Source organism: Phaenicophaeus curvirostris, chromosome 1, assembly GCF_032191515.1.
Source record: "Phaenicophaeus curvirostris isolate KB17595 chromosome 1, BPBGC_Pcur_1.0, whole genome shotgun sequence".
Taxonomy (NCBI): domain Eukaryota; kingdom Metazoa; phylum Chordata; class Aves; order Cuculiformes; family Cuculidae; genus Phaenicophaeus; species Phaenicophaeus curvirostris.
In genome coordinates, this window is record NC_091392.1 from 193,982,737 (window position 1) to 194,009,961 (window position 27,225).

Sequence of the window (27,225 nt, forward strand, 5' to 3'; positions counted from 1 at the left end):
ACATTCCTACAGATAATAAATACTCTTCTCCTAAAGTTTATAGAATCATAGAATGGTTTGAGTTGGAAGGGACCTTAAAGATCATCTAATTCCAACCCCTCTGCCATGGGCAGGGATACTTCCTACCAGACCAGGCACCGCTCAGCTTGGTGTCATCTGCAAACTTGCTGAAGGTGCACTTGATCTCACTGTCTATATCATTGACATACTGAAGATATCAAACAGCACTGGTCCCAGTACAGGCCCCTGAGGGACACTGCTTGTCACAGATCTCCATATGGACATCGAGCCATGGACCACTACAATTCCTTACCCACTGAACAGTTCACCCATCAAATCCGTATCTCTCCCATTTAGAGAGAAGGATGTTGTGGGGGGCCATGTCAAAGGCTTTACAGAAGTCCAGATAGATCACATCAGTCGGTTTTCCTGTGTCCACTGCTGTGGTTACCTTATCATAGAAAGCCACTAGGTTAGTGGCTCAGGTTACCTGATTTAAACCTAGAATCTAGTAAAATGAAAAATAAGTGCCTGTAGTAAGAAGGGCATCCTACTGGGAAAGGACACCCTGCTCCGTGCACCATGAAAATTCTTACAGGTTTGTTCTTGTATCTGTGAAAAACAACTCAGAGGACTATTGGCTTAATAGTCTGTGTTACATCACAGATGTACAAAGATGGATGAAGCAAAGCGTTCAATCCAGCTGTTGCTATTTCCCTTCAGACACTTGCAACATTGCTGGTGCACCTCAGTCCTGATGCTGAGTTGCTTCCCTAGTCCCTACTTTTCCAATCTCATCTCATCCTGCTGTAAATTACACTTACATCTCACTGGTATCTCTTAACCAGTTCTTGTATATTTTCCTTTTCATTTCCTTTAAAACTGGACACAGGAATTCCTCAATTCAACCTCTGCTATGCAAACCTAAGGCTTTGAACAACATTGTTGACTACAGCTCTACTTTACCTGAGAGCAGAGAGAAGAGAAGCGCGTGATGACAGTGATAACGAGTCCATCTTTGCTGCCCGGTGCGCATTCCCTTCTGCTTGCTGCAGGGATTCGTGAAATCTGCGCACATTCTGCATATGCTCTTCATGACGAGGCGTGTGTGCTCCAGGAGGATTGATTTTATTAGAAACAGGCCTACATTTAACAACAAAAAACAGTCTGAAATCTTTAATCTGAAAAGTCTGCCAAGTAAGAATACTCATCATCTTTAACTGCATTAAAAAGCCACCAGTGGATGAAACCATCTCTTTGAAATGTCATTAGGAATGGTATTTACTGTTTCAGTAACTAAAGTAAAGCAAACTGCAACTACTCTCTTCTCTGCACTTGCTAACAGTGTGGCTGACAGAGAAACTGCGACGTGCACTGGGAGCTGCCAACCTAGCTCTTCAGACCAAATAACGGTGGCCCCACAGTCCCTCTAAACTTCAGAGACATACAAGTATCATCTCCTATGTATGCTAAATAAACTAACTATAAATGAACACATTCTTTCAAATGTTGCTAGTTAAATATATCAACGTTTGTGCTTGTTTTAAGGGACAGAAAGTGGGAATTACTGCTGGCTATCTGAAGTCCTAGTCCTGAAATGTGCAGTATCACAGCATTTCACCGGTTGTTACTCATCAGCCACAGATATGAAATACGGCAAAATAAAACGGGATATATCATTAATACCCTCTTCTAGCCTATTAAAAAAAACCCCAAAACTTATTCTTGCAAAGGCCTGGAAAAAACAGCTTCCAGTTTTAGCAATGGCTAAATCCTAACGTAGAAGGGTGTCATCAAAGAAAAGAAACATCAGTGAGAAGAAAAAGAACATCTAGGTTTTGTAGAAAGTAACCTGTCTCAGGATTGCTCTCCCCTGGGCCACCCTCTGGCTGGTATAGGGAATTTAGGATAATATTTAAGCCCAGACACAGGGTATGACCTTTGATAGGGCTTGATTTTTCTTTTCAGTAGAGTCAATATCCTTCAGACAGGTGGATTTCTGAGCCCCCAGAAAGATCAAAGTGACCGGCAGGCAGCTGACATACCGCTCTCGAGTATGAACACTGGCTTCCTTTGACACAGTATTTAGCATCTGCTTGGAAAAGCTGGTAGCATTACTGGGAAATGTTGGAAAACTGGCCTTCACCTAGAATAAAGAGGAACACCACACATGAACCTTCCACAGCAACAAAGTAGAGAAATTAAAGCAGTATCTTGCTGGGCTAGCAAACAAAAACTTAAGTTTTCGAAGTAACTTTAAATTTTCAAAGGATTTCCAGCACTGAGCTAAAGTACCATTTAACAACGCTCTTATTTCAGAAACATTTGTTTATTCCCCCATGCTACCAAAGAGCAAACTCACGGCAATTAGGGTATAGGGGCCTCATTACACATGTATATCACACTAATTGGAAAGTCTGGAAAATGAAACACACACAAGAAGTGGCAGATCTCCCAGAAAAATACATTTCTGCGAAGTCAGAAATTTCCTAACCAGTGAAAGGCTGAATTTACAGTATGGTTTTGGGCATCAGCTGCCACCCAAAGCACAAAAAGTACAATGCCAGGCTCCAAATCACCCCAAACATCAGAATATTCTCCTAACAATAACAAAAACCCTAAACACCTACGAAGCAACAACAGGGTGAAGACACTGGAGATGTTCATGACCTAGATTTGAACGAGTGCTGTAACCAGTGTTGGCCTGCAGTTAGCATGGAAAGACACAGCTGAATTCTTAAAGAAGGAATTCAGAGTTTCTGGTACGTTTACACATCCACTATAGTACTGCAATTTTCAGTATGTTTGCTCATTATTTCAGAAACCCACAAAGCCAGTGCTGATTATTAGGAATCTAACCAGACACGCACAGGGGAGGAAACTGAAGTACGTACTGAAGAACCTGGTGGCTGGGTCCGGATCCTTGCCTGCCTTTCTTCTTTAAGATTAGTTATGTTTTGAAGAGGAGAAACTGCTACTTTGATCTGCCCTCGGCACTGCCCACTGAAGTCCATAATATTGTACCACCCACACACGAGCTGGAAGCCAGAAAGAAGAGGAGAAAGGTCCACTGATGCAAATCCTATCACTCGCTCAGTCTCTGGGGAAGAAGCATATAAAGCACATATTAATTTAAACTGCACATAAACAAAACATTTTCAGGAATGCTAAAAAAATCAGTCAGTTATACAGCCCTTGAAATATGTCAGACTTCACAGGGAAACTGAAAAAAAAAGGGTTTTAAACTCACAGCTCTCCTGAGGGTAAAGAGTAAGTAAAGAGTGGAACAAAAAAAGTGGAAGAAACAGAAAATAGTTTAAAATGACAAGAACGAGACTTAGATTTTGGTTGTTCATGTGCTTCAAACTAAGAGACCTCTGGTGCCTGGCTGAGAAGTAGGAAAAATTGTTTCAGGCAATGAAACCAGCTTCCTCCCTATGGATCTGCCAGAATAGCCACCCCCATTGCAGCTGTTGATAACCTGAACACCTACACTGGTAATAATGCACAGCAGGAGGAGGACCTCGCTGCAGGTATTAAGAAAAGATGTGAAGGCTATGTACCCCATACAATATTTCATCTAAAGAACAAGCTAAACAAGGGTTATAAAAAGGGAAAAATATCCTGCTTGAAAACGGTCTAGAAATGAGACAATAAGAGACCTAGGAAAATTAACCTGGAGGCCAATCAGAGTTCCCCAGCAAATGCATTCCGCCTCCAGAATTGCGTTCTCATTTCAGAAACTCCTGTTTCTTCTTTTTTCACTTCATCAAAACTTTTAAAAAATGTTGATTTGTCATTACACTGTTGCATTATTGTGCAATGTTTTGTCTTTTCTGTCTTGCTAATTTATCTCACTTACAGAACAAACAATCCTATCCAAGAAGAGGATATGATTTGGATTATCTTAGCAGCTACACTCAGCTAAAAATGTCCCTACAGAGACAATGAAAGACCAGGACAAGGAGAGGGACTGGCAGGAGAAGCACTGTGTACACAGCATGTACTCTGTACAATATGGAGAAAGGATGAGTTACGCAGGAAGTTTATTTTTGAAGCAAAAACCAGACAGATGAACTTGTAATATGTAAAAAGAAAGAAGAAACCCCAGTATTTTAAATGTCATATCCTAGCAGTTTGAACTGAAGTAGCAGGGCCATCTTCCCAACAATAAACAGATTTTTTTTGCACTTGCTTGGTACCAGTTAAACATCGGTACCAATGTTTGGTACCAGCTGGATCTGGGCTAGCAAAAAACAAGCAAACCCAAGTCCAAACTATCGGCAGTGTTGTTTTTCTTCTAACAATAAACAGCAGGTTCAGTAAAAAGTATTACAAAAAGCTTTTATGTTGCTAGATTTGAAACCCAAGGCCCTCCACTCCCCTGGTGAATGCTGAGACTGGATACGGGAGCAATTGTTAAAATCTATCCACGCTGCTATAAAAGTATTTGACTACAGCTGGCTGCCCCACTTCAACCAGCTGCAGAGACAACAAACAGCAGAAGAAAGACACAGTAAAAAAGTTTTTTCACTAGAAAAATCCAGCCTCCACAATATTGTCACATTAAAACCAGGAAGAATACAAACAAACCAAACCTTGTCAGATGATTAATGGGGAAAAGGAAGATGCTAAGGGGCAGGAGATTAATGGGTATTTATCTCTAGCTTTCTTCTAATGCAAGATAAAAAAGATCTTTACAATTTACTCTCCAATTTACTTAATAGAATTAACTTTATTTGTATTAAATACAAGTCACCCAAGGAAAGTGATGCAGAAAAGACACTCCTCTCAATACTGCACTACAACTTTACCTGCTTTATGCCACACTTTGAAGACCAAGGTTTGCTGTGGATCCAGGAGAAGCTCTTTGGATAATCTGTTAAGTATAAAAATCATAATATTTAATGCAAAGTAGGAAGAAAAACAAGTACAGTAAAATGCCTCTGAAGTTTCAATGCCATTGTGTCTATCCAGATAAATGAGTTTCCTTCTGGAATGACTGGGGTTGGAAATACAAACCCAGAATCATTGAGCCCTCAAAAGCATAACTACCTTTACACAGTTTGGGCTTTTGCTTATTCAGGATATACTTCCCGCTTCTCACTCGTGTTGTAAATTTAAAAGATAAGACAATGAAATCAAGAAGCAATGGAAATACAGTTTAGGGCATGACTCAATAATACAGTGACAGCAAAGCACTGGAGTTAATAGTTGAAAGCTGTAATATTGGAAGCTGATTTCTGGGAAAAAAGGCTGAAAATAGAAGTATCAAATGTAGAACAGCTTTTAAGTTGTTAGAAGCAATTCAGACATGACTCTGAACACAAACTACCTCTGAAACAAAAATTCAGTTAGCAGTTTTTCTATGGTTTCACTTCGTATTACAAATTCCCTAAAATCAAAACCCCAGCTCAGCAGTCTGGCAGAAAAGCCCACTCCTGTGCTGGCAGTGGTTTACATCTGCATGTATTTTGTGATGGACAAAATAACTGCAGTATGCTCTCTTGTTGCCAGTAACAGACTTGTTCCACCTTGTTCAGAAAACTTTTTGGCCACTGCTTTGGAATTAGTTTAAAATCTGGTCTAGAAACACTGGGGAAACCATAAGGCTGCAAACACAAGTTTATTACTCAATATTACCACCTATGACCCGATCTGCTGAGCTTCCTTGGAGTGAGAAATTCATCTGCTCTAATTCAGGCTCAGATATCCAAAAGCTATGTTTCCACATCATTTTGGCAGTCACCAGAGAGAAAAAGGCACGTTCAGGGAATTTTGTTCCAAGATGGGTCTTTACTACAGGTCAAGTGCCTCACAGTCTGGAGGTGCCTGCGACTCTCCAGTGACTGCAGAGGAAGCCAAGGCTGAACAGCTCTGAGTTATAAACCTAACTTCCAAATACATAAAGATGCAGCAGGTGAATCCAAACTTGGACCGAGGGCATAATTTCTAAGCATGAAACAAGGTAAAACATAGAGAAAAAGCCAATAAATTGAACCAAGTTGTACTTAACCTTGCCAAGCAAGGCAATTATCAGCCCCTTCCTCTAGATGGGGAAACTACAGATAAGTGGAAACAGATCAATTCGCCCAAGGTCTCAGGCCAAAATACGGTGCAGCCAAGGTTCAGTGCAAGTCAAACTGCCCTTCCTCACGTTAGCTTTAAGACTGACTCCTCCAACAACTTTTTGCCTAATACGGTGACTAAAAAACACGGAATCGAGCATTTTTAGCTAAGTGTACAGGGCAAGTAAGTAGAAATGCACTCCTAACTGGATACGCCCTCTTCAGATCTAGCCTGGCTGTCACATCCAAAGTGTGTCTGACTGAGTCCGTGTCGCTCACCTTGCTTGTTGCTGAAAGTCCCAGACTGGTGAATCTGTATTTTCTATTACTGGAGTGATTATTGGAGCATCTGCACCAGCAACAGCAAATGATACACAGCTACTGGGTGCTGTTACTTCACGTTCTGTCAATGGACTCCCTAAAATTATACAGAATTAAATATAAATTTGCTATTAACAACTAAAAAAAAATTCTAAAGGCAGTTCCACAGTTAAAAACAGATAATTAACAGAGAAATCCACCATCTAGGAAATATTCCGTTTCAACAGTGGAGCTGAAAATACTTTATATTTACAATGGGAGCAAATATCACATGAACCTTTTGCAGAGCAGAAGCGGGAATAGTCAAGGGAGAAACGGAAAAAACGTTTGCCCAGGATTATCTGATAAGTCAGAGGCAAAGTTAGGGAAAAAAACCCAGGTCTGCAGAACCTTATTCCAGTGTCTGACACATGCTGCACCTCAGTTTGAGAATCCTAGCTGCAAATATAGAAAATACCCAGTGTTACACAAGGCAGTCTGACTTAAAAGCTGGCTTGCTGAGAGGAAGCTCACTTGTGTTGACTGAATAAAAAAACCACACACACCAGGTGTTAACGATATCCAAGGATCAATAAACTTTTTTATGGCCTCTGTTAGTTCATCTCAAAAAGACTGAACTAGAGAAAGTTAACACTCCTGAACCTCATCCGTTACGAAGGTTTAAATACTGAGGGAAAAGCAGTATCTATAATTTTATTTCAAATCCTTGCTGGCTTTCCTCCCAGTTTTGCCCATTGCCTTTTACACCCATTGCAGAAGTGGGAGTTTGTGTGACAGATCAATTGCCACAGCTCCTTGTGTTTTCCTGTGATACGTGTTTTGCACAGGGGTAGAGCACATGGAAAGTAAAATACTGGTCACTATTATTATGTTAAATGCACATGTGCTCCACCAGCCCTGCTTCTGCACAGGCAAGAAATTTGAGAGAAGAAAGTCTAGTACAGATAAAGCCTGAATATTTTGACCTAAACATCAAAGTTTCTATCACGGTTATGGAGGAAAAAATCAATTGTCCTTATGTCCTAGTCCAGGGAGCTATACATGGGGCAGTAGGTAGTCTTTGCTGAAGGTGTTTCTAAATAGCTTCAGGAAACACTGTTTTTAATCCACACAAACTAGATCTGTGTGATCACCAAGGTAAGCAATTCACACTTCATGACCAGACTGCTTGCACAGACATAGTTCAGGGCTGGAACCATAAGCATTTTCTCCCTGATTAGTCCTGAAATAATCTGGAAAAGGTTTGTGAGAAAGCAGATAATGAATTAACTAATCTGACTTACTTGGGTATGTTAGCGCTTAAAGGCAGACAGTTTCTCATCAGAGGAACACAAGGTCAAATTAAGGGATGGACCTAGATGTTCCCCCGATGCTGCTGGATATTAGATTAGAAACTGTTAAATTAAAGATGCAGAAATTGGACAATCACCTGCCCTGACTTATAGCCCAAAAAGGAGGGAAGATGCTTAGGTTCTCTTCCCTTCTGCACGTGACCCTTCCTGCAGCCCTGGACTCTCTTAGTCACGTTTGCATTAGTGAGATTCATTTGCTGCAGTGCATCATGGCTTGTAAAGCTGTAGTGGCGTTTTACTGCTAATGGAGTGGTTCAGATGGTAAATTTGTAGCTGGCAAAATCTGGACTTAGCCAAGGGGAAACAAGGTCAGACATTGCAACCAACTACCACTCAGTTATTTCAGATCATTTCCTCCTTTCTGCTCTCCACGGACTCAGCACATGGCTTTGGACTTTTCCAAGACTGCATTGGCCAGAATGATCAAAACTGATGAAGATTAATCTGATTTAACTATAAGCAATTTTCTTTTCTCCCAAAGTCTAATTCTTGAAACCAGCTTATACAGCATTTGTTTCAGCATAGCGACTGCCTCTCAGTCAGTCACTTCTAAAAATCTCCTAAAATGGATGGAAATATTGCAATAGTGTACAAGATCAAAAGAAACCTCCTTTATCCCATCAAAAATTTTGCCGTAGCAAAAGCTGCTGCAGCAGGTTTCCAAAGATTATGAATTCCAGAAGATTCTAGAATCATTATAAAAAAAGCCATCTGTGGGGCTCAGTATGTATCAGAATTACTTACACTTAAATCATGGCTCATATTTTACACTCTTTTAGTTGTGTTATCACACCATAAAACACAGAATGTTCCTTTCTGGCATGTGACCTGGACTGTGAAACAGTTGATCTTAACAGAGACATTTCAAGTAAACTCACACCGGGTAAGTTCCTTACTCCTATTTTTATTTAGGTAGCGTGCAATGGCCCAAACAACATCAGATCACTCCAAGCGCTGAGCAAACACAAAGCGATCGTGTCATGCAGTGCTAGAGGTGCCCAAGGCAAAGAGCAAAGCACCTGATCTATCTTAAAGGGTTTAACTCATCTTTAACACAGAGATTCATTTACAGACTGCAGCTTCAGGGAAAAACAAAAGGCTCCAAAACCTGCAGATTCCTTATGTGTGTTACACTGCTGCACATCAAGAACCAAATGTCACCTGCTAGGAAGGGGTATTTCCATACGCTCGGCACCAATTTAAAAGCAAAGAGCCATTCTTTGGTGACTCTCAGCAGAGTAACTAGCCACCAAACTATAATTCTCACTCTGCAGAGTGGGAAGCAGAGTGTCAAGCCTGGGTGAGCTCAGGCTGCTCTGCCCTTACATTGCCCTTCCTCACTGCTGCGTCTGGCAGTCTCCAGATAGCACGAGTAAGCCAGCTTTACAAATTGATTATATGCTAAAAATGCAAATTCACAACAGTCTTTGAGATAGGAACGTCTTGGGGTTAAGTTATTCAGATAATGCTTAACTTCAGAATTCAGCTGTCATCTGTAACAGTGAACATTATATTTATATTTTGGATTTTATTAATAGAGATAGGCTGAATAGTTTAACCTCCTGCTTCCTCTGTACTTATACAATGATGCAACGCTCTCAGGGTTGCAATGCTACGAAGCCAAGTTAGAACTCCATCAAATTCATTCACTGTGCCAGAGTAAGTTTGAAGGTTTGTTTTTAAATCGCTCCATGCAGTACCTGTTATGAACAGATCCCAGAAAAGCAAACAAACAAACAAAAGAAAAAAGAATGGAAAAAAAAAGACTGGTGGTGGCGATGTTACCTTTTAAACTTAAATGCATTGCTCTTTCCACAAGGATATTGACAGCAAATGTGTTTTCCAGAAACATGTCGTCTTCTTGTGGGTTGCCATTGATGATTTCTGAACTTACGTTATCCGGTTTCTGACTCTGACTTTCAGAGACCTGTTGGCTCATGTCAGGTGCTTTCTCTGTGCTTTCATCTTCACTGTCGCTGTATTCCTCAGCACAGTGAAGTCTGCTGGGTGGAGCAGCAGGAGTGGAAGAAAGGATGATCTGAACACGCACAGCAGCTCCTGCTAGGTTTGCAGCATTACATCTGAACAACGGATAAACCCCTGTAAGAGAATTCACAAGCAATCAGCTAAACAAGCTAAAGAAATAACAGAACCTTGGAAGGAAGCCGGTGTAGTTCATTACAGTAAAGACCTTGATCCAGCAGAATCAATTTGTTTTTCATTGTAATTTCTATGCCAGTTATCACCCACTGCAGCGTTACACCTAAATAAACATAAACACCAGCTCATAAAAGTTACAGCAGTGACCAACCCCTCCAGTTTGGTACACCTTCATTTTCCTGCTGGCAGCTCAGATTACTATTTTAAAGCAAATTAACTTCCTGGAAGTCCTGGGAATAGTGCCTCTGCATAATTTTAAACACATATATGGAAACCACAATGCATATGCAGCACAAAATTTTAACTCCTTTTCTTTCTCCCTTTCCAGTGCACACTCAAAAGAAGTGCTAATATCCTGTGGACAAATCTGCCTGCAAGCTGGTGGGTGATGGGTACCATGTAGATGACAGAAGCTTAAGTAACAGAATGACAGACTTGTTTAGAATCACAGAATCATAGAATGCTTTGGGTTGGAAGGGACCTTTGCAGGTCACCTCGTCCAACCCTGCTGCAGGAGCAGGGACATCTTTAACTAGAACAGGTCGCTCAGAGCCCCATCCAACTTGACCTTGAATGTTTCCAGGGATGGGGCCTGGAAAACCTGTGCCAGTGTCTCACAACCCTCATAGTAAAAAATTTCTTCCTTATATACAGCCTAAATCTAATGTCCCTTAGTTCAAAACCATTACTTCTTGTCCTGTCACAACAGGCCTCGCTAAAAAGTCTGTCCTCATCTTTCCTGTAGCCCCTTTTAAGTACTGGAAGGCTGCTATAAGGTCTCCCCACAGCCTCCTCTTCTCCAGGCCGAACAACCCCAAGGGATTGTTCCTTGGGTGCCTGTCCCAGGCACCTCAGCCTGTCCTTGTAGGAGAGGTGCTCCAACCTTTGGATCATTTTTGTGGCCCTCCTCTGGGCCCATTCCAACAGCTCTATATCCTTCTTGTGCTGAGGAAAAGGTTGGAAAAGACCTTTAAGACAACCAAGTCCAACATTATACCTAACACTGCTAAGTCCACTGTACAGAGCAGAAGTTTCCACTGCCTTCTTGGTGTCTAGCCCTTTGCTCTCACTGCAGGCATTCCTCTCATTCTATTACAATGACAAATCTGTAATTCTCAAGAAACATTCTTCATCAATCCATGCAGACTCACTGCTTTCCCCATTACTGATCATTACTGCCATTTTTTCACCCATTTAAGCTTGCTAAGTTTTGAATTCAGAGAAGCAAGCAAGGAAGAGGAATGAAACATGACAGTGTTCTTTAGAAATTTACCACTAACAAATGTTCTCTAGGAACTTATCACTTCAGGAACTTACCACTAACACTTTGTGTTTTCCTTGATCTCTCTGCTAATGCTCCAAGGTTGACATAAGCAGATCCGATAAGACGATCTGTATCAAGTGGTCTTTCCACATCATCTTCTTTACCATATGCCCACCACACCTGGATTTCTAATATCTCCTCTCGGAAGAACCAAAGCAGTCCTTGGCTCCTTCTAAGAGTCACCTTGTTTGTTTTTTTAAAGTTCACTGTAACATTCTTTGCGTCATCACTCAGTTTTGGCCTCCTAAGTGAAGTCCACATGGCTTCCTGATTATACAGCTTATATCTGAGGTAGCAATAAGTGCTTTTATTCAGGTGCGACTGGCCTGCAAGCAGCACACAGTGGACTGGCAGCCAGAGTCTTGGAGTTGAGATGGTCACAGTTGCTGGACTGGAACTTTGCTCCCACTCGTCGCTATCGTCCATGCTATCTCCGTAGCTCTCCTCACAGTTCCATCCTAAGAGCTTAGCTGCCTCCAAAACACGCTCTCTGTCATCCTGATGAGCAAAGGTAACGGAAAGTTCCAGACCTCCCACAATGGCCTGCATGACATTTGTGCAGTGTGAAGGCATTAAATCTTCAGACAGAGTAACTGGGTACCAGCCTGTAACACCTTCAGGAGAAGAGACCTTAATTAGACTTATTCTACCTTTTAAAAACATCAGTAAAGAATTTTCCACTCTCTGGTCATCGGTCAAGGACCAGTAGTTGAAAGATTTATTTCTTGTGAAAGTTTGTAGTTTGTCAAATAATTTCTAACTTGAAAAAGCAGCAAATTGTTAGACCTCAGAAAACCTCAGCAGTAGTTCTGGTCCCAAAGGCATTTTACCTTTCATTTCATTAACAACGCTCATTTTACAATGAAACACCCCATCAATCTTCAATTATAAAATAAGGCATTCTCATTTCTTTCCTCCTCTCTTCCCATTAAAAATAAACACCAACATTCATGTTGGAGAAAATGAAAACTAGACTGAAATTAAAGCAGAAACAACCAAGGCATCGTTACTACAAGACATAATCATCACAAACTAACACATAGAGTGATTTGGCTTGGAAGAGACCTTAAAGATCATCCAGTTCCAACTCCCCTGCTATGGACAGGGACACCTTCTGCTGGATCAGGTGGCTCAAAGCCTCACCCAACCTGTCCCCGAACAGCTGCACAAATGGGACTTCCATGACTTCTCTGGGCAATCTGTTCCAATGCCTCATCACCCTAACAGTAAAAAATATCTTCCCAATATCTAAACCTTCCCTCTTTCAGCTTAAAACTGTTACCCCTCATCCTATCACTTCACTACATGATAAAGAGCCCTTTCCCATCTTTCCTGTAGGCCGCCTTTAAGTACTGGAATGCTGTTATAAGGTCTCCTGAAAGCCTTTTCTTCTCTAGCCTAAATAAGGCCAACTCTCTCAGCCTGTCCTCACACAGGAGATGCTCCAGCCCAGACAAATGAGTTATTTCACATTTAGTTTTTTTTAAAAAAAGTTTATTCTACTGCTTTCTAACTTAATTATGCCTTTGCTTCCGGCTTTGACATCCGAAACACAATTGTTGGTCCTCCACTGCACACTACAACTGTTGGACTTTCCATCTTAAGGTTGAAAAAAACCAGCCCTGAATACAATACTGAGGAGGTATGCTGGTTTTAGCTGGGATGGAGTTAGATTTCTTCATAGTAGCTTCAGAATATTCATTCAGGTACTATATACCCTACTCCCTGAAAACAGATCTTCAAACAACCACCTTTATATAAGTGTTCTAATGTAGGATTTTTAATGAAAACACATGCAATGTCTGGGAACTTTGGACTAAAAAACCCCAAAACCTAAAAACTCACAAAAAGCCAAAACTGGAATGAAAATTGTTTTAAGGAATTACAACAGCATCTACAGAGAATGTCACCAGTGTAACAGTGCTGTATTACCTGATCTTCTTCTCAGCAGGTCTTTGGTTGGAATTGTGACTGTGCCAAGAAGATAATCTCTTGATGTCCGAGCTGCCAATGTGTCAGTGGCTGGAAAAGAAAAATTTTGTAATTACATCAAACTGGAACCCAAGATTCAGAAGTGATTGAGACAGTAACTCCTTTGAAACAAAGCCCAGCCCAGAAAATAGCCCAGCTGTACACTGAAAACACTCTTAACTCATGAAAAAAAGGGACAAAAGTCAAAAATTGCCCAGGACATATCAGACCAAAATCAGTGAGAAACAGTGGTGTGAACAAAACCTGTGCATAGGCATTGTCAGTGCACATCCATGACAGGATACATGCTCCACCTCCACCGAATTTGGAGAAACTTTTAGGGAATATTTCCACAGATTAATATTCAGTGTTGATCAGTGAGGAGCCAGCAGTCACTCTAAAAGCGTGCCACTCTTGACTTTTCTCCCCCAGCGGTGAAAACAAATGTCATCTTTAGCTGAATTCTGTTTATAAAATAATTTTCCAGCACATAGGCAGGATTGTTTTACAACATAACAATGTGCCACAGGATCACTGCAGGATCTTAAGCTATCATTTCGCTGAACCTCTCCATTCATTACCTCTCATGAAGTGGAAGCAATAAGGCATGCACATACAAAGGCAGGGTGCTCCAAGAATCAAGCATCATTACTTTTAATTGCATTATCTTTTCATTTAGAAGGGGATTTTAATCACTTGGAGTCTGGAAACCTTAATTCTTTGCACAAGGGGAACAGTACCTACCAAAACCTTCTCTGAAGACAGTTTAGCTAATTACATCGATTAGCAGCTGCACAGAACAGTCTCTCTTCTAAAATGAAAATTAAGAGGACTGGGCCATTCTGTAACAGCATTCAGTCATTGTAATCACTTCTCCTCTTTACCTGACTTGGTGCTCTGATGGTAGATAGAGAAGACAATATTGGCAGACTGCAACAGTTCCCCCAGAGAAGAGGCTTCCCCAGTACTTTTCTGAATGATGAGGTTACAAGGAAACTCCATGCGATGCTCGAACTCTGGGCAGAAAGTACGAGCCACAGCTCGTGTGCTGCGTCTCTCTGCCTCAGGCAGAAAGGAGAGGTGCACAGAGACATACGCATTAACTCCCACACCTGCATAGTACTGGACCGAAGGGTTCTTTTGTGCCACAGCTCTTCATTTAGTATGTAAAAAGAAAACAAGAAAGAGAATGAACGTAATGTACAAGAAATCTTGGAACCAATGCAATTAAAAAAAAGGTTTCAAGTCTTCATGGTGAAAAGATGGGACAAAACAGTGAATGCTGTAAGTTAAAACATATGTGGGTTCTGGCTGCATATTAGTTTTCACTTTTTTTTCATCTGAATATACTAGAAACAGATAGGAAATGCTGAGACTAACTATCACAAGGTTCACTCGTGGCTGTGCTCTTATCGTTATCAGGATCTGATAAAGTGGTTAAGAAAGTACTCAGCACCTTTAAAAATATCCCATATTGTAGAAAAACTTCCCAGAGAACCTGCTCTTGATGGAAGCAAGCGGCCAAGCCTAATTATTTTTACAGACTCATGCTCACAAGCAAAGGGAGATGAACTTAGCAGATCGAATTATTCACAAGTAAACAAGACCCAAGTACTACTCAGGTCAAACACCTAAAGAATAAATCTGAAGGTTGTTCTACTTTCTTTATTTCTCCATAAAACATATGGTAGTGATCCTCATCTTACAGAGTCTACTTGAATTAAGATGGATCAGAAGCTCAGCAACACTGAGAAAGGGTCAGTGAGCCCAGCTCCAGAATGACAGGAGCCATCCTCCCGCTGTGGAACTGACTCCCTCTCTTCTAACCTCTTTTTCTTAATCCTTGAAAGTTGCATATTGGAACTGGGTTCAGGTGATTCTATGTGCTTAAGAGCAGCAGGCTTTCTGGTGAAAAGGAACATGTTTCATTTTCTAGTTAGTTTATCAATGTTTCTACAGTGAAATTCAAGAAAACAAATCTCAGCCAGCTTTCAAATAGCATCAGTTACATCATGATCCGATAACCCAAATAGGTGCCGTTTTTTATCAGTCAATTTTTATATCAGCCTTTGGTGTAGGAAAATTTGAAAATGTAGAAAAATGTGCCCTTACAATCTCAGTCCTTCTGCAGAATGAATGCTACCACACTGCATGGCAGCTTAGGGGACAAAAATAACCACTGCCGTTCTTTATAAAGTTGTTTTCACTTCTGATCACAACCCAGTTTGAAATCAGTCACTGCAAATGGGAAGTTGGCCAGTTCTAATGTCTCAGCCTGCTGCCTCCAGATAAAGCTACTTTAAGACAGAAGTCTTCCTTTTAGAATTAGGCCTTACCTAGCTGCTGCTTGCAAACCAGCTGCTCTGTGTATTTGTACAGAAAGAGAAACAGTTTGAGCAGTTATTCCTGCTGCTCTTTTCATGGATCGTTGGTATCTCACACTCACATCAAGCAAGCCTGGGTTAAATGAAAGGAAGGAAAGAAATGGTTAACTTTTTATACAGTTACATCCAATAGAATCAATATTTAGTTATGCCTCTTAATATAAAACTTAGTCTGTTAATGCAAAAAAGTAACTCCATGTGAAATCCATTCAGACTTACTGTGCTAGTTGCTGTCCTTCAGCCAGAAGTTATGGCCTGATACAGGAGGCACAGAAGGAAATGTTAAGAGCTGCATCCTGCATCCTGACCTATGGGCAGTCAGATCAGACAAGTCTTAATGGCTCCTTCTCATTGGAAATTTATGGTATGGTAAATCCAGGAGAGGTTGTTTAATCCAGCCATGCCCTCCTGTGTGCATTCATTGTAATAGTTCTAAAATATCCTAACTGCAGTATTTGAACACTTTTTTTTTTATAGCACTGCAGTGACAAAATCCTCAAAGAGGCAGATTTTCTGGTGCTGTATATGGCTAATCTCTTACAAAATAACTGAAGCATACTGAACTCCCTTTCCAGCTCCAGCTTTCTTTCATGGCAATTTTTCCCAAGAAGCTGCCTCAGATGTCCTCAGTGGCCTTCCCAGAGCTGATGTTTGTATTATTTGAAAGAACCACTGCAGAACAGAAGGAAGTCTGCTCATACCACGTACCATAAACAGACATTCTTCAGATCTCCCGCTCTCTACCTTACATGGGAAGCTTATGTGGCTTACGTGACCACTGTGGCTTATGTGGCAACTAAGCAGTTCAATACACGGGAAGGTTAGGAGTTCAAGTGTTGCTCATGTTTAATCACTGATTCTTCACTAGTTATAGTGATAATGACAGCCGGGAGGAAAAACTCTCATGGCTGGTATCAGTTTACAACACAAATGCATAATTTTATTTCTCTTGGCAGCAAAACCAGAGATCTTCGCTTTTACACAAAGTGAAACCCCACAAGCCTTCCTTACCTGAAGACCGCAGACGAAATTCCATTGAGGAATTAGTCCTGGGGACCAATGGAAGATTAAAAGTCTGTATCCCTATTTCTTCACGATGCTGCATAGTCACCATGGCACAGAGCCGTGACAAAGGCAATGTCCCTTTGGCAACCATCTGGTCTCTGACATTTGGGTAATAATACCTGGTAAGACATAAAGAAGTATCATCAATCATGTTATTTTAATGATGACAAAATTATCATAATTTCTCTCACAACTGCACATAAGCCAACTTTGTGTGTCTTAAAACACGAGTTACTCTCATGGAAGGAAGGGATAAACTCAACTAAAGGAATATTCACAGGAAAAAAAACCAAACAGTAAGTGCTCAAGTAGATAATGCTACAAACATACTTTTGCTTAGTCCTAGCAAGTCAACTAGCAGAAACTGTGCTAAAAATTGGCATCCCAAAGGAAAAACAAAGAAGGATCTGGCAGCAAATATTCTCTGGTCTCGATTTCCATTAATAAATAAAAATGCTACTTGCAGAATGGATCTGTTGTATCAGTTTGTGAGTGTGAAAAATAACTCTAGATTGTTTCTTACTGTGCTGCTTGGTTTCAGACTCATCCTAAAATGAGTTTTGCAGCTTATCTAATGAACCACAGCTAGACCAGGAGAAAGGCGTTCAACCTGTTTTCAGCAGCAGTGGCTGAGTAACATGGCAGTGCTATAGACTTGTGTTTCTCTTTCCATTTTGGGACAAATCCTGAACATAAACTGACTATTTGAGTCTTGGGTAGAGAACTGCCTGAATAGTAGTCTCAGCATCTTGGAATATTGCACCTGTTAGTTTCTACTTTTTCCCCATACATTTGAGTAATTCAAGATACTGACAGCATCATAGAAAGAACTCTCTTGATTTGGAATCTATCTGATCTCACTCCTAATCACAGGGTAAGCTTTTTCCATTTCAAACACAGCAAACTAGCAAGAGGATATTTACATTATTCTTAAAAGGCTTCTGGCTCATTAATTTGCTCTTTTCACCCAAATGTGCCAAAATTTACCAGCAACTATCAGTGAGCGGTCAGAGCAAGAGTAAATTGAAGTCCAATAGCCTCAGGAAAGCAAGTTAAAGAACATTTCAGAAATGCCAGGTACTATTATTTGGTCACTTCAGCTGCTCTGGTCATTGCCAACATTAAATGTAAGCACATTCATCATGTAATAACACTAATGCAAAATTTTGAATTTTAAATAGCTTAGTTTGTTCTCTAAAGAACGAACATATAATTATTATAATTATGCTTTTCTAAAGCCACCTGTCTTAATGATCTCTATTTTTCATTACTAGCAATTAGTTTCAGTTGCCAAAGAAACTATGATTTGAATTCATAAACATTTTATAGTATATTCTTTTGTACTCTGTGACTTGTATTAAGGGAAAAAAAAAACCTAAACAATGAAATTATACTGCCAGGGTGCTAGTGAGTAAAATTTGTATGTGCCAAGTGCTTAAGCACTACTTTTAGATCAAAAGGTAGAAGTAAGCAAACTCAGAGCACATACTTTCTAACGAAGCTATAAGAAGAAAAGAGTAATTAGCACTCTTGGGAAGGAAAAAAAGGCTCATGTGTCTTAAATGTAATCTTAAATGCAGATATTCATCACCAAATATTGATGAGCTCACCATTTTTTCACTTACTATTAAATAGCCATCCCATAGCTAGAGATTTTTCAATACCATATGTGTCTCTATCTGTACTGCTGTGACATCTACAAAGAATGGAATGTTACTCTGTACCTGCACCAGACTTCAAATTGGATTCCTCCTCCAGTCCCTCCAGGCGCCATAAATGCACTGACCAGGAGCCTCTGGACTGGGACTTCAGCAGGAACCAACAAAGAATGATGATGCTCATCATTAAAGACAGGATCAGGGATGCACAAAGTGGTTGCTGTGCGAAACAGCTTCAATACAATTCCTACAAGAGAAGCAGAGCTGGTTAAATATGGTGTTTGTGGCTTTCATAGAATCATAGAATCACCAGGTTGGAAGAGACCCACCCAATCATCAAGTCCAACCATTCCCACCAATCTCTAAACCATGCCCCTCAGTACCTCATCCACCCGCACCTTAAACACCTCCAGGAAAGGCGACTCAACCACACCTCCCTGGACAGACTGTTCCATTGCCTAATGACTCTTTCAGTGAAGAATTTTTTCCTTATGTCGAGCCTGAACCTCCCCTGGCGGAGCTTGAGGCCATTCCCTCTTGTCCTGTCCCCTGTCACTTGGGAGAAGAGGCCAGCCCCCTCCTCTCCACAACCTCCCTTCAGGTAGTTTCAGTCTTCAGTCTTCAGGTAGTTCCAGTCTTGTATTATTTGCAGTCCTTCATCACCAGAAGGCTTGCTCTTCCTAGTTTTGCTTCACAAATCTTTTACAAGCAATTCATACAGTCCCATGAACCTGTGACCCACAGGCTGGGAACTGCTGTTAAATGTGGCTGCAAGCTGCCATAATCCACAGGAGTTGTTATGGAACAATGTTACTGACTGTCATTTTTCAGCCAAAATATACATTACTAATTCAAAGCACACAAAGTCAACACTAAGTCCTTTTCTACAATTGCAATTGGTTAAATTCTCTTTTACAATACTAATGATCTAAGGCAGAGAAGTCTTCTCTTGGTGTAATCAGGAAAATAAGCACCTTGAAAGGCCTGTGTACGTAAATCATTGTTGAATTTAACTGTATACAATCTTAGTATCCCTGCAAATCCGTTCTTGAATCTTTGCAGGGTCAGTTGGCGTAGCCTTCTAGGATCTTTAACAAAACGGTACCATGTGAGGAGACTCAGAACTAGATTTCTTTTTTTGCTAGGAACTTTGCCTCTTGCCTCAGTCAAAGCAGCCTTTTAATTTACTGATGCAGCCCAAGTACAGTCGTACACCCAGCTTCTAAGGAAAGCAAGCATTGCCTGCATGAAAGCTCAGAAAAACACACACCCTCTTACTTAATCAGAGAGAATATGACTAAACAATGCTTAACTAAAGCAATGCTCTTAAATAAGGGTGGATAATAAAAGAAACTTACCATCTTCATGCAATTCAGTTCCTTGCAGCGCACCACAACCAGCCTCTTGAACTGGGAAATAGTACTGTACGTAGCAGTCAGCCTCTCCCCAGACTGTGGACTGTAAGGGCATGAGTCCTTTCACACTCTCCACATGGATTTCAAACACATGCTCCATCAGGTTTTTCCCTTCTTCGTCTAACAGCTAATAAAACATAGAAAATCCACATGGGAAGGATGACTCTTTAGGAAACAGCACACAAGAGGACTGGGAATGTGCGACTAAGAAGCCTGAGGTGGAGGGCCCAGAACCACTATCTGCTATTTTCTCACTAAAGTTCACAGAAACCTTCAAATAATACTTTTTTTTTTGAAAAACTGAAATGCAATTTCTTCTCCTGCAAAAGCAAAAAAACACAGCACATAAAAAGCCTGAGAGTTCATACATATCCAACTCAAAGGCAGTGGCAGAACCTGTATGGTACAGAAAATGGCTCTGAGAGTTAAGATTTTTTTTTTTTTTTATTTTACTGCATTTATATAGATTGCAGCAGTAGATAAGCAGGGCAGTAAAAAGGGCAATAATGTCAAGACTGGTAAAGGAAAGTGGGTAAGAAAAGAATAGAAACAACATAATTCTGCAAAGAACGTGAGCACTTAAAACAAAACTGACTATAGCATCAGAAGAGACTGGGGATCACTGGTTTGTTAATGAACCCACTGGTAAAATCCTTTTCATATGTCCCTCGTGACAAGAATTGGAATTTATTAAACAATACCATTGTGGGCTTTGTAGAAGGAGGGTCCAGAGAGTGGTAAGGGCGCTGCGTGATGGGAGGTACCGTTCCTTCTTCATTTTTTAGCCTCTGCAGTGCCACTATCTGATCAGCCGACCCCATTGCCAGAATGACCCTCAGGCTTCCACTTCTACTGCCAGTAAAAACATCTATCACGGGCATATAGCTGTCCACAGCAACCACCGGATACTGAGCTTGAAGAAGCAGATGGGAAATCTTTGGATCTCTAGAACAGATCAAAACAAAAATGCACCAGCAAGAGAATGAGCCATCTGAATATGAACATGATCACACTAAGCTCATCATAGATGGGACTTTCAATGAAGTTAGAAACCAATCTACCTCCATTCCTCCAAAATCCATCTTAATTACATTAGCCTTCACAAAGCACAGATCCATGAGCTTTTTTCAGCAATGAGAAAGCAAAGCTCTCCAAAAACTAAGATGGCCTTAAGCTATAAGCCAGCCTAGAAAACTGTGAGCAAGGTGATGAACTGGAACAAGACTCCTATCAATACACTGTAGCCACATTATAGTTTTATGAGGCAGTTATGTGCCTTTGGAGATGGACTTGGGCAGGAAGGCAAGAAGGAACAGGGACAGTTTCCCAGAGAAAAGTAAAACCCTCTAATACATGGAAGATCTACACAAGTAAACTACAGTGGATTGGTGAAAAAAAATCATACAAATGACATGTAACTAACAAAGTAGTTGCCAGTCAGCTCCAGCACCATCTGATTTCCATCTGTCACTTGTCTGACCAAAATTAAAGGAACTAATCCTTTGCATTAGAAGGGATCTCTTCCGTCCAGTATTTCTATCAATTTAAATTGCTGTAAACAGGTATTTTACTGAACAAGAAGCCAAAACGCTGAACCAAAAAGAACAAAGAGCTCTGAAGAGACCCATCGGGTAAGACAATAATTAAAACATGAAGTATTTAGAGACCTTTTTGACACCACAAGCATTATCCTGTGCTGTGCAAATGGGAACTATGCACAGCATAATCAGGAACAAAATCACTCAATCACTTGTAACCTTGGAAAATCACCAATGGTAAGACACACTTCCTTTTCCTGTGCAGTGACTTTGATGTCTTATAATTTTCCTATTTCATAGGACCTATTTCATAACCTCCAAGCCTAATGCAGCATAGTGGCTTTATTTCTCACAGTCTATGTCTATTTCTGTATGAGGAAAGTGTAACCCATATCTTGCTCAGGGCAGGAAAGTGCTAGATAAAGCTTGGCAGGACAAAAACTGCCTTTGCTATAAAGTATAATTACAAACTCTTCCATGCAAACCCAAGACACCATCCTTCCCTCTCTTCTCTGAGCATCAGTTACGATATTCCCCAACCCTGTATAATACAGAACAAAGATGTTTACTTGAATGAGATGTAAAACTGATGCAGAGGAAGCTTCACTAATCCTAGCAGCCTGTCACAGCCAGGGCTCCCCATCTTGTTCCATGCTTCAATAATCATGACATTGTTCTTCAGCCGTTCCAAGTGTTTGGAAGTCAATGAAAAAGGCATCACCTGAAAGAGTTTAATGCAGAATTAGTACACAGAACTTGCTGGAAGTTATTTGCTAAATACAGAGTATTCTGGTAATGCTACATTAGTCTGGTCTACAGAATTGTGCTCTTTAGAAATGGAAATTAATAATTAAATGCATGCTTGCCTACCGAATTTCAGAAAACTGGTAAGCTTTAAAAAGAGAAAGCCATGAAATAAACGTAATTTAGATAAATTTTAACATAAGCTTTATGCTATCCTAAAAATAATTGCTTTTATCTTTAAATACTTGTTTACTAAACAACAGATAAATAATTTCATACAAATATTTTAGATGTCTTTTGCTGTTTTTACATTCCATTCTCAGTCAAAGACTAAGGAGTCTCACAGATCACCAAGTATTGTTAAAAGTAAACCAAATCTCAGCATCCTGACATTTCCAAAGAAAAACATCCATTAAAAAACTCATAACATTATTAAATGCCTGAAATTCTGCTATTTGCTGGGGGAAGGTGCTGGCCCATATCAGGACAGTAACACACACATTTCTGTGCTGATAAATCTATTGAGAAGAAAAAGAACATTGAGCAAAGGAACAAACAAAAAATTCTACACCTACATATTAGGATGCCATGATGCTGCCATCAATAATGTGTTTTCTTGCCAAAATGGAGGAAAATAGATGTCAACTTTTTTAAGTTTTAACCTAAACTTTTCAGACTATTTGTCTTTTTACTTTAAAAATCTTATTTGCTATTTGGATGATTCAAGGAACTGCATTTCAAACTGCAATGCAGCCAAAACAATACTGAAAGGACTTGATATACTGGACAGAGCTAAGCAGTGAAGTTCCTACATGTATAAAAAGTACCTTATCTTTGAAATACGTTTGTCAGTGTGGAATATCACACTTCAATCAGTGTTAAATAGAAGACATGTGACTTGCCTGAGAAAAATTAAAGGCAGGTTGTGTTGTGCCCCATATGACAGCAGATCTCGTTGCCTCCTCGGTGCTGAACAGTTTGCAGTTTAAATACACATTACAAGTACTGTGGATCCCACAGTGTCCAGCAACGAAATCCTTTCCATCAGGCACCATCAACAGCACATGCAGTAATAACCCATCCTCTTCAGTTGCAGTTATTTGTGTCATAAGATTACAGGCTACAGAGGTTGGTACGGCCTGCGGCGGCTGCACAGCATTTATGCTGGCTGCTCCTGTCATCTGTGAGTCGTCACAGTCGTTAAGTTTCAAGCAGCGAAGGCTTTCTGAATCTGTGCTTTTCCTGTTGGGTTCCTGGAATTCCAGCTGGGGGCTTCTTACGGCATGAGCTGGGACTCGCTGCACAGCCGTAGCTGACCTGGCAGCAGCGCGGGTGAAGTCTTTATTGTCAGCTGCAAGCTCTAAGGACACCTGCATTGTGCAAAGCAAAGTGGGCTAATCAAATGTGCCCTATATAAAGGCAAAGAAACTGCAACATAAACTCAGGGAAATGCATTGCACGTTTTGTTCAAGAATTGTGTTAGGATCATCACCCAGAAGCCTTAATTTTAAACACAAGCTGGTTACAAGCTACAACTGTCACCGCAAAATAAACTACACATAGTTTTATCAAATAAAGCAGTAACTGAAGTACAAAACTATACAATTACAGCTGAAAAAAAAAGAAAAATTAAAAACCAATCACAAAGCTGACTGAAAAATGAATACCTACCTAACCAAGGTGAAAAGTACTCTGGCAAAGTTACCTCAACTGTCATTTGCTCCACTTTGCTATGGCACTTGCTGCTTGAGGAAAAATATGAATAAGTGCTTCTCTCTAAAAATGTTTACTTTCACTGCTTTTTCACTCTTACGTTCCCTACTGATTTTAGCTGTCCATAACTCTTCTCCCTTCTGCGGGCTTCTTCTTCTCTCCAATGGTCTACATATTCCACCACATTTGTCTCCTTTTTCTGAGGTTGGGTTTTTTGCATTTTGTTTTGGTTTTCACCACCCTGTCCTACATCTGAATTGCCTGTTTGTGTTGTCAAGATTTGCAAGTGAAATAGTTAGATCAGTATGAATGAAATTGCGTGTGTGAAAGCAATGAAAGAACCACCAAAACAAGTGCTATATGAACTGCAAATGTTAATCGGTGAGTATTAATTGCTACAGAGCATCTCAGATCTACTGGATTAATTCCCATGACAAGGCAGCAAGAAGGGGAGGAACACACTGAAGCACAGAAGATAAGGTAGCAGGATAAAGAAAAGGATTGGAGCCATAAAATGCCAAATAAGGAGAAAAAAAAATCAGATGCAAGAACTTTGCCTAAAATTTAGGAAGGATGAGACAAAGTGTTGTGGCAACAGATCTCAAATGGTATCTGCTCCTAAAACGTATACAGAACACATACAAAGATGAGGAGTTCCAGACCATCTGTCAGAAAAAACACAAGAAATGTGAAGCGGACTCAATAGCTACCATCCATTTTCCTCCATGCTCCATCCAGAATGGCTGGACACACATGCACTGTTGATAGACAGGTATTACAAGAGAAATCTAAGAGACGAGGTGATCAAAATCAGTTTTCTTTAAGTAGTAGCTTCCCCTTCCATAAGGTCTTGCATTGAACTTCAGTTTGTTAATTCCCCACAATACCTCCTTCCATTTTTCTCCTCTCTCACCCTGTTCCACTCCATACTCTCCAGCACAGCACAGCGTTTCTCCTCCCTGCATTCAATTAACACCTAACCTCTCTATTTTATGTTTCATCCTTCTGTAAGGTCTCTACGGGCGGCTCTGCTGAACAGCTTCTCTGAAAGACATTTCACAGCCTCTATGACAGAGAACATCATTCACCTCGTGAACTATAAAGTGACAAAAGCAATTCGTACTCACATTCTCTGGGAATAATTTAGGAGCTCTGAATGTAAAAGTCTCAATTCTTAACCCTTCACTTGCTAATCTAGAGCACTATTTGTCTTTAGAACTGGCCAACCTCTCGACGGTGCTGTGCAGAACTGTCAACTCTTCTCAACCAGAAGTGAAACATGCTAGTAAAAAACTTCGGCTGGAGAAGATAACTCCTGAAGTGAGATACTGATGACAAGGAGCGTCAGGAGAGACCTAACCTCAAGTCATGCGAGAAGCAGCAGCCAAAACTCCCAGCCCTGAACACATGCCACTCAAAATCTGCCTCGAGAGTGGCTTCTGTATCCAAGCCCTAGCTTATTGACCTCATTTTACCCTGCAGACAGAGGAACATCACACAACAACACCCTTAGACATGCAGGAGGTTCAAAATATTTCTCCAAAACCCTAAAATAAAAAACGTTCATGTCATCCTGTACAGATCTTACAAACTTTTGTATATGAGACCTAGCGAATTAAAACAAAGGGAGAAAAGAAGAGGAGTTAAAATAAAAAAAAAAAGAATATGCAGCCAGAATGAGTAACAACAGGTCATTTAACTCAAACTCTATATGGTAAAATGCATACCTTTAGTGGTCCAACTTGTGTCTGATCTCCCTCTTTTTCCACAGGTATTTCACAACTGACAGCAAGCAACTCAGACTGAACAACCTTGCGTAACTGAAGTGCTGCTGAGCCAACAGCTACTGGCTGAGGGCAGAAAACCAATATGTTTTGCAAGATTTCTGTCAAGTTTAAAGACCTAAGGGCATAATATGAAACAAAAGCCTTCTGGGAAGCCACGGTCAGCCACACACCCTCCCCAGTTCTACACTGCTAGCTGTAGCAACAGGGATTTGTAGGAAAGTTTCCCTTATTTACAATCTCAAGTCTCGGTAGGACAACAGTAAGGAACGTTGTCCCAATACCTAATACAAACATCTCCAGATTAATGCAAAAATGAACGTAGTAACTGAGCAAAATTTCCATACCTAAAGATGCAATTTATTCGAGCATTAAAAGAAAAGCTCCTATTAGAACAGATGGGCAGAGATCCTTGGTATTGGTTAAAACAAAACATAAGCTGAATTAACACCTCTCACCGTCTTTGTCACATTCAGATGATTATGCAAATATTTTTAGCAAAAAGAAACATTCCCCTCTCCCCAAATGTATAAGATACACCTGCTTCTCATACCTCACTTTACTCCTCTTGCCCCAGGCAAAGTACTGATATCAACTGCATGCACATTAACTCGCTCTATATTGCCAAACGAGTTGCACTCTCACTCAAGACTAATGCTTGTAACCAATCTGATATGCCTAAACAGCAAGAGATTGGTTTTAAAGACAATGGAAGGACTATTTTTTTTGCCTGTCAGTCTTGAACTCAGAAAATCATTTAGCTGGGTGATAAGATTGAACAGCAATTAGTTCAACTTATATTAGTTGCACATAATGTCATTTCCTTTCACAATATCTGGCAACTAGTGATTAAGAAGTGTCTTAGATAAGCCACATTACTTGGATTTGCCTTTGATGCCTGAGATGCAACGAAGCATCACAGAAGACTTAGAAAAGCCACTGCCATCCTTGTAAGTATTTGGAGGAAACAGAAATGCAAAGAATTTCTTTGCTTTTCAATACAACACGCAAAGTATAAACAACTTTTTAAGAAGTACCTTTTTCTGTGTGTTTTTTCTCATGTAGATTTTAAAAGCAAGGTCAGAGCTCCACCAGTGCTCTATCATCGTTTCACCAAAGCGGACAGGGAACACAAACCGCTGTTGAAATTTCACCACTGCAAGGAAGACAGAGACTTGTGAGCACTTAGCTGGATCCAGCGCTAGCCTGTCTTTTGAGCTTGATCGGGAGCAGGGAAATCTTCACTCTCTGCAGAGAACATGCAGGGTGAGCTGAGACTTTCCACTCAGGAAGTATGAGGGAAAAGTGGTGGCACTTCTGAAAAGGATGCACAAAGACACAGAGAAAATCTGCATATCTGCCAGAATCAGAGATCAAGCAAGGCTGAGAGCTGAACAGGGAAGGGTTGGAATCCTCAAGAAGAACCTTTCAAGTTTTCACTCTATAAAACTGTGTTACAACTCTGCAGGTAATTTACTTCTTCATTTACTTACAGGAGCAACAATTATTCAAAATTAACTCAATATAAAAAAAAAAATTCCCATGGAGATTGCTCATGCAATCATTTAATTTTGCATTACTTATTAACATCAAGCCTGAAGTAAACTGTTCTTCATGTTCCAAGTCCAGAAAATAGCCTGAGGGCAGCACAACAAAATTAATATTATAATAGCATCTAAAGGCTGCAGTTGATACCAGCTCTCTGTCATCCTAGCGCACAGTAAGACT

General features: G+C 40.4%; 1 protein-coding gene across 4 annotated transcripts in view; it reads right to left on the minus strand.

The window, feature by feature from the left end:
- The window catches only part of C2CD3 (C2 domain containing 3 centriole elongation regulator), a 50,825-nt gene that overhangs the window by 12,811 nt on the left and 10,789 nt on the right, over positions 1-27,225 (minus strand). For all 4 annotated transcript variants that reach the window (XM_069883324.1, XM_069883326.1, XM_069883325.1 and 1 more), the window contains 18 exons: positions 26,535-26,653; positions 25,441-25,563; positions 22,903-23,370; positions 21,826-21,977; positions 20,420-20,663; positions 19,662-19,845; positions 18,370-18,550; positions 16,592-16,764; positions 15,533-15,653; positions 14,081-14,349; positions 13,158-13,247; positions 11,219-11,839; positions 9,527-9,841; positions 6,348-6,486; positions 4,815-4,879; positions 2,895-3,100; positions 2,046-2,146; positions 967-1,143 (listed from right to left, as the gene is read on the minus strand). In XM_069883324.1, the coding sequence (XP_069739425.1) occupies positions 967-1,143; positions 2,046-2,146; positions 2,895-3,100; positions 4,815-4,879; positions 6,348-6,486; positions 9,527-9,841; positions 11,219-11,839; positions 13,158-13,247; positions 14,081-14,349; positions 15,533-15,653; positions 16,592-16,764; positions 18,370-18,550; positions 19,662-19,845; positions 20,420-20,663; positions 21,826-21,977; positions 22,903-23,370; positions 25,441-25,563; positions 26,535-26,653 (3,748 nt within the window). The remainder of the gene's footprint in view (positions 1-966; positions 1,144-2,045; positions 2,147-2,894; positions 3,101-4,814; positions 4,880-6,347; positions 6,487-9,526; positions 9,842-11,218; positions 11,840-13,157; positions 13,248-14,080; positions 14,350-15,532; positions 15,654-16,591; positions 16,765-18,369; positions 18,551-19,661; positions 19,846-20,419; positions 20,664-21,825; positions 21,978-22,902; positions 23,371-25,440; positions 25,564-26,534; positions 26,654-27,225) is intronic.